We start from the raw sequence: 8,582 nt of genomic DNA, 5'->3' as shown, positions 1-8,582 counted from the left end.
TCAATCATTTGCCTACATTTAAGTGAAAAAAAAAAAAAATACAAACCAAAACAATTTTTGTAAAAGCAAAAAAAAAAAAAAAAAAAAAAAATCTAATAAAATTTATTTAAACAACATTTCAAATTTAGCTATTCAATTTTTATAAGCCCGAATACAAATTACATCTTAACAAATTTTTATTAAAACGCTTTCAAAAATTTCACAAATTTTAATAAAAATTGCATTAAAAATTTTGTAAAAAATTCTCAAACATTCTAATTCTAAACATTTTCCTAATCCAAACATAACCGCTTAGAGAAAGTTTGGATAGTGAGTTAGATAAAAGTTGAAAGTTGAATAAAATATTGTTAGAATATAATTTTTTAATAATAATATTATTTTAAAATTTAAAAAAATTGAATAGTTTATTATATTTTGTGTAGAAATTTGAAAACGTTGTAATGATTAGATAAAATTAGTTGAGATGAGATGAATTGAAATGAGTTGAGAGAAGTTTCGTTGTAAACTATCGCATGTTATTTCAATTCAGACCTGGCCCAAACTATTAGCACCTCTGGCTAGAGTTCTTAGCCAACTTTTTTTTTTTTTTTTTTTTAAATTTGTTCTAAACAAACTCAAACATTTAATTAGGAGAAATGCTTTGCAACAACCCTGTTGCTGTTGGGCAAAAAACAACCCACCAACGAGCTGGCTACACGTAAGATAAAGCGGTCTGTAGCACAATAGAACGGAAAAAAATTGATTAATTCCTCTAATAGCACAATTCATCACTTCGAAACCCACAACACTGAATACGTTTGAAACCCACCCTTCCCCTTCGAATCTGATTTTCCCTCTGAGATCTTGCCGTCGCGCCACTGATATCTTGCCGTCGCTGCCACCGATGGTTTGATTTTTGCACTTTGTTTATCTCTTTTGCTTGGTGAATATGCCCTAGACATCATCTGGATGTAGTCCCCATTTTTTTTTTGTCTTAGGAAATCTTCTTGTTTCACCCCTTCCTATTACTTATAAAAAAAATATAGTGTTAGAAAATGTAAATGGTTATCTCTAATTGAATAGGTTATGAGAAATATGTAATAGCACTCTTTGTTGAAGCAAATAGAAATTGAGGACACTAACTGTTTGCGAAAATGTCTTCGATAAGCAGACATATGGCTCCTTTTTTGGTCTTCGTGCAATATTTAATAGCACTCTTTTTTGTTCCTTTAATATATGGCACCTTTAATTTATGTTTTCTGAAAGTTAGTTTTTTTTTTTTTGAAAAGAACCTCCTTGTATTCAAGAAACAATTGTTACAATATCACTCTGTAGCCTGTCAATAGCTAATAAATTTTTAATCGACTCAGGTCCCTCCTCTATCCAATATTGATCATTAGTACAATGTAATGCAATTTTTGCTAAATGATGCGCCACTTCATTACCCTCTCGATGTGTAAACACTGCCCTCCATGCACTGCTTTGTCTCAAGCTTTGCTTTAAATCTTCTATAACATGGCCGAACCTGGAATCATCATCCTCTTCTCTATTTACTGCATCAATAACTTCCTTTGCATCCCCCTCCAGCCACACTTCCCAAAAACCCAGTTCTTTACATAGTTCCATAGCCTCCAACATAGCTGAACATTCTGCAATGAAAGGAGAGCTTCTACATTTTCTGTTTGCACATTTTGCAGCCAACAACTGTCCATTACAGTCTCTGATGACAACTCCCAATCCCATGGTCTGTTCAACTTCATTGATAGCAGCATCAAAGTTTGCTTTAAAGCTTTCCCCCTCAGGCCTTCGCCATCCCAATCCTCTTCTGGTTATGCACCTTTGTACTACTCCCTCACCCCCCTTCCTTAGAGCCGATGAATAATTTTCAAGATTTATAGCAGCAATCCGTATAACCTGTGCAGGACTTAAAAAATGAGTATAAAAAACAAACTTGTTTCTTCTATACCATATGTTTTTCATAATCACCACCATTTTTACAATATTATCTTTTGTCAATTTTCTGTACATATCAGTTCATAACTGAGTGAAGCTTTGTTCTCCAGACCACCATTTCTTTACTGGACTCCACTCCTCTGCCCACACATCTGAAACTGCAGAACAATTCCAAATGGCATGCATCACAGACTCCACTTCCAGCAAACATATAGGGCATTTTGGTTCCTTAACAATGCTCCTCTTCCATAAATTTAAACAAAGAAAAAGGAAATCATGAAACTGGGTCTTGGCATGTAAACACTGATTGCTTTGCTTTCAGTTTGCTTTTGGGTCTTGGCATGTTAAAGGAAATTTTTTGGCAGTTGCTGTCTCCGTAGAGGTTTAGGTCTTGAAATTTCTTTGGGAATCGACCCCCGTCTATGCCGTCGTGTATCTGTCCGGCAGGGCTGGGCGGGTCGAGCTCCATTGCCATCGTGTTATCTTATCATTGCCTGGAGGGGTTGGGTAAGAGATGAGATCTAGTGTCGGCAAGTGCATAGTTAGTCACATAATATTGTTGACATGGCTGAATGAGATTGGAGGGCTTGTTATGGCTGGAGACAGACCTGGTCTGAGGCTCTCTCTTCAATTAATTGCATTATTGGAAGTGCAAGCAAAATCTGCGCCTCATTGGTGGGGCATACACAAGAAGTTAAAGTTTTTGTTACTGTTTTTATTTAAAACGTGGTTTTTTTTTTTATATATATTTAGGTTGTGTTTAAATATTGAGTTGAGTTGAGTTAAAATGATAAAATATTATTAAAATATTATTTTTTAATACTATTATTATTTTGAGATTTAAAAAAATTAAATTATTTATTATATTTTGTATTAAAATTTTAAAAAGTTATAATAATGGGTTGAGATAAACTGAGTTTGGTTTGGTTTCCATACGTACCCTAGTCTTTTTCCTAATTTTTGTTGATTCTTCTTTAAAATCTCAGTTATTCTGATTGTATTATTTATTTATTTATCCTATTTTTAAAATTTTATTATCTTTTGTTTTTAAAATGTACTTCATGTTTTTTATTATTTTTTTAGAGTGGCCGATGCTAAAGTACTTTAATGTCACCTTTAACTTGCTACGATCGTATAATGTAATATTGATAGATTACTATTTGATATATTCTGTCGGTAATTAGAAGATTAACAAAAGATGAAAAGTAGGCATAATTAATAGTTTTTTTTAATGTAAAACACAACAACTATATGTCTTATCATAAGTGAACACTAGTAATATTTTTTATAAAAATATGAAAATTCAATCGGCCTCGATCGTTTAATTCAAGCCATCGTTATGGATGAGATACTACTACTAATTCACTACGTACAACAGATTAACGGTGTTCATCCGGGTTCCAACCCGGGAACCCGGGTATACCCGGCCCGGGACCCGGGTCTCAAACCCGGGCTGGAACCCGGACCGGGTTGATCTGGGTCAGACCCGGGCCGGAACCTGGGTAAATCCGGGTTTTTTGAAACCCGGACGGGTTGAACCCGGATTTTTTTTTTTGTTGTTTACACAAAAAGCTTTTTTTATTATTAATTAGACTTCAAATATTTTGATATTTTGTCTTCACTTAAAATTTTAAATCATATTCTCAATACAACATAATCCTATAATATTTCATGAGCCTATAAATAATTAATTAAACTTTTTAACTAAATAATTAACTAAATATTTCATGAGCAAAAAATCAATATTCATCACTCGACCCAATGACTCCCTCTCTCAAATAATAACTCCCAGCAAGCGTCCAGAGTGCCCAATCCAGGTCATGTTCTGCAGCCATGGCCATGAAGCAATTGAAGTACCTGTTGTCGTTCACATCTGTTCCTCTCATGTCTATCCCAAACTCACTCACGAACAATGGCCAGCCCTGCTCCAGCAAGAACCCCGATAATCTCATCATGTTCTTCACCACGCTCCCTCACACTTGATTCGGGTTCCCAGATTCCCATGCCTTCCCATCCGTAAACGCGTACCAATGCATCTCATATACTAGCTTCCCAGTGATATCGGTTTTTATTAAAAAAATAAAGATCCGGGTACCGGGTTTAAATCCAGTACCCGGGTTTCAAACCCGTACCCGGACCGGGTTGATCCGGGTTTTCAAAACTGGGTTTCGGCCCGGATTTGATCCGGGCCGAAACCCGGAACCGGAATCCAGTTTTTCGGGTTCCGGACCGGGCCGGGAAAAACCCGGCCCGGATGAACAGTCCTACAACAGATTGCATTTTTGTGACGGACAAATTAAGCCATCACACACACAAAAATAAAAAATAAAAAATGAAAAAAACTGACACTAAATTCTTTCCATGATGAAAAAACCAATACCTAATTGACAAGAGCAGAGTCACCGAAAATATTTTTTGCAACAGCTTTCTTTCAGCCATTTGGTTTATCGTTCGAACATGATATGCAATTTGTGACGGTTAGTTTGCGTCACCCATATAATGTTACAATGTACGGAAAAACTTTCGCACCTTAAAATCAAATATCATGGTAGATTGTACACATTCAAATATGAAGTTGTCATATTCGATTATATTAATGCGAACAATAAGTTAATCACTCAAGCGTAACTATTGTTCTGACATTATTCAAGTAATGTTATAATGCTATAGTGTAATTAGTTTGAACATTAAGGGTACGTTTGAGTAGTGAGAAGCGTTGAGAAGTGTTGTGAATATTTATGAATAGTAGTGAAAAAGTAATGAAAAAGTAATAATAAAATATTGAATAATAATAAAAAGTAAGTGAAAAGTAATGAATAGTAGAAAAGTAGGTAAAAAGTAATAATAAAATAAAGAATAGTAGTGAGAGTAGCCAAACATAGCCTATTAGTTACGTTCGGATGTACACACCTACGTTTGCACATTGTGTGTCACATCTTCGAGCGTGGTTATGTTTGTTCGAATGTTGATACGTTTGAACGTTTTTATGGCATATTCTAATTTATTTATGTTTAAATGTCAAACCAAATGTTAAAACTATATAATTTGAACATCGTACGTCTACGTTCGAACGTAATTTTTATACTAATTAAGAAATGTATAAAAGATATTATATATTTAAAATTGTCTTAAACTATATCATAAATCTATAGACAATAATTAAAATTGTTTTTGAAGTGACTCATAATTTATAGATAGTATGGGTTGTATCATAGACTTAATAAGGGAGAAGTTTTCATGATTCTCACATTTATAAATAAACCATATTAGCAAAAACATATTAATATCACTTGATACGTTTGGATCGTCTCCTCAAGTGAAATAATGTAAACATAAACATATTTACAGTTTGTACATCATCTTTACGTCCAAAATCGAGTTTGAAGTCATCCTAAAAAGTGAATAGTTAAGATATGATGATTTGAAATAATAACATTAAGTTGCAAATTAGAAACTAATATTTTCTAATTAAGAACTTGAAAGTACATAAACTCCCCAGAACATGACTTCGAATATAGTCTTTAACCTCATTTGGAACTTCTCACCATTTCAAGTAAAAAGACGCATAAATTTTAACTGTTGTTTTAAGATGAGAGGAAAGCCATGCACCCAGGGCCGGATAAAGCCAAGATTATAAGTTTGGAGGGGTCGGGTACTTTTAGGTTTGAAACAAGTAGTTGAGTTGAGATTTTTTTTATAAATAACTTTAACATAGCTATAAAAAAACGTGTAAAAAATAAGGAAGAAACAAATAAATTTCAAATTTGCAGTTTTTCATGAATATTGGTAATTTTACATCTAAAATTTACATATATTCAGTTAAAAGGTGAGGTTGAAGTACTATGGAAACAATCTATATAGGAATTATAAAAAAGAGACAATATGTAAACCTTAAACTAAATTTTGTAAATCATTGAATAATGTATAGCAGTAATATATATTTAAAATGTTTTTAAGTAGCACGATTACATATCGTGTAGCTAACTATCCAGTGAATGTGGGGGCTTTTGTTAAATATGTTTCACCTAGATAATTACTAGCTTTAAAAGAGAAACAATCTATATTATATATTATATTCTAATTTAATTTCTTAAAATAAAACAAGAAAATAAAAAATTTAATTACATACATTTTTTTTTCATAGCCTTGGTGGCCATGGCTCCCACTCGCCCCCCATTGGCCTCATCACTGCATGCACCAATCTCATCCACACCACATGTGCAGTCATTGGAGATACTAACCATGATTTGCGAGAAACCATTACAAGTCGAGAATTATCTTCACCGACAATCTTATGTAAGAGGTGATTATTAGTTGGTTGCTACTACAATGTGCCAGGAGTGGCACACCAAGCTGAGGAGTGGTTGTTGAGCGGATTAGCCCATTCGACATGAAGTCATACAGGCATAGCATTGGACAGACCAAGGCGAGTGCTCGACACAAGGTTGCACTAGATCTTGTACCATCGACCCAGACTAATAGGATTGTAATCGATCCGGTTCAGTTTAGTTTTAGATATTTTTTAAAATTGAACTTGTATATATCGATTATGAAAATTTTAAAATCGATACTGGGCTGATTCACTACCAAAACAGGAATTTTTGGTTTTTCCGGTTTTGGTTTGGTCTAATTTTTTTGATTTATCGAATAAACAAAATCACACTCAAACAAAACTTTAGCAAGTGATTGTCCCAAAGTAAGTTTATATTAATAACTTAATATTAATGTTCATGTTTAAGATAGAGGCTGTTAGCGGGGGCCCGCACCCCGTTACACCGCCATCGTCTACCCAACCCCCGCCCATATGGGGGGAGGCCTACCCAGATGGGAAAAATCCCAATGGGGGTGGGGGGTTGGTTGGCCCTAGTGGGTCCCCGCCCCGCAATTTATATAAATATGTATTTATACATATTTATAAATATTCGTTATAATTAGTTTACTATATATAAATATAGTAATATGTATTAAGTATAGTTTTTACTTAGTACTTTATGTAAGTTAGAAAGTAGTCTCATATTGCCTTGGCAATACAAGAGTCCTATATTGTTTGAGTAAGACTATTGTATTATCTTGACCTTCTATATAAAGGCTACATTAGCCTATTTTCATAGTAGGCACTAACAAATTTAAAAACAATGTTATCAGTTTTTAAATTATAGTCATATTAAAAATTTTTTGGTCACTTTTGGGCCTAGGAATAATTTATAGACTATGTGGGCCATGGATACTATTGGAGTGGGCCTTGCCCTCGCATAGGCGGGTATCACCCCTAGTTTAAGATTAAAATTTCATATTATAAAATTCAAATTTATATGTTATATTATATCAAAATTCAAATGTCAGATTAAGAATTCTAAGTCAAAATTTTTTGGTATTTTCATTAATTTAATCTAAAATTATGTAGAAATAAAAGTAAAAAGGTATTAGATGTGAATTTCTTTAATTACAAATATGTTTTATTGATCTCCACAAATCATATATATGCTTATTGATTCATCATTTTTTTTTTCTTATTGATTCATCACGTATATATACCTAAGTTTTGTTAATTTGATTTATTATGTTGTATGTATGTTTAAATTAGTTTTGAATATCTTTTACTATGAATTTTTATGGGTCATTTCTTTGCCTTTTATTTTGAAAACTTAAGTTTTTTTTTTTTGTTACATTTTTGTTGTTTTCAATTGTTACTATTTTTAAGGAAAATTATCATCATTCATTCATCAGAAAAACTTACATCCATGACCGGATACATGTAAGGATATCCCCATATCACCATTGCCCCATAAACCAATTACTACATTTGGAGCTCTATTAGTACACTATTTTCTTTTGTGAGTGGTCTGGTCTTCACTAATGCTAATACTCTCTACAAACAAACGTCCAAGAGACAACATTCTGCCTAAATAGGGACTCAACCTTACCCTTAGTAGAAAGAGAAGACTCAATCTCTATAGATCACAAACGTCTAATAGATGAACTCTTTTTTTATTTTTACTAAAGAATAAGGAAAATAATAAGGAAATCAGTAAGATAGATACGAATAAGGATTAGACCAACTCCGATAGACTTTGGAATCAGTGACGGCATGTGAAGGCAACACACTTATCTCTTTTCAGGTACAAAAGTCAGATATAAAAGATCTGATAGTGGCGATTTTGGTGATCCAGCGTGTGTGGCGAGAAAAGCTAGGGGAATGGGTGGCACGTGGGGACCACGTGTAGTGATTTTTGCAAAACCGCCACTATCTTTCAAATGATTTGAGGCCTGGGAGTCTTGTACTATATGTGTCTGTCGAGAGTTGCCAGAAAACTGTAGATCTATCTTTTTCGACCTTGAAGGAAACAAAAGAAACTTTATTAAGAAAAGAGAACTACCTTGACAGAAAAAGTGAGTAGATGGAGAAGGAGGGAATGAGAGAGAGAAGGAGGAGGAAGTTGAGGCCTCCTACTCCTCCTTCGGCGAAAATTAGATTTGGAGGCTTTTTAAGAGAGAGAAAGAGAGAGAGAGAAGTTTTGGCTTGCCATTTCTTCAATTAACTTAAGTTGAACAATATGGACAAGTCAAATACTTTAAATCATAAATCTTGTTAAGACTAGGTTTCAAAATAAAAATAACTTGAATGAATTTTTCAGTTTTTAATATTGTAC

The 8,582-nt window shown here is 33.5% G+C and overlaps 1 protein-coding gene across 1 annotated transcript; it reads right to left on the bottom strand.

Moving 5' to 3' along the window:
• Positions 1–1,281: 1,281 nt before the first annotated feature.
• On the bottom strand, positions 1,282–3,936 carry LOC108984867. The gene is made up of 3 exons (XM_035684312.1): positions 3,844–3,936; positions 2,059–2,175; positions 1,282–1,893 (listed from the first exon to the last, which is right to left on the bottom strand). Exons 1-3 carry the CDS (start codon positions 3,934–3,936, stop codon positions 1,282–1,284), a joined length of 822 nt encoding a protein of 273 aa, XP_035540205.1.
• Positions 3,937–8,582: the final 4,646 nt, after the last annotated feature.

The sequence above is a fragment of the Juglans regia genome, chromosome 13, assembly GCF_001411555.2.
Source record: "Juglans regia cultivar Chandler chromosome 13, Walnut 2.0, whole genome shotgun sequence".
Taxonomy (NCBI): Eukaryota; Viridiplantae; Streptophyta; class Magnoliopsida; order Fagales; family Juglandaceae; genus Juglans; species Juglans regia.
This window is presented reverse-complemented; position numbering and strand designations above follow the sequence as displayed.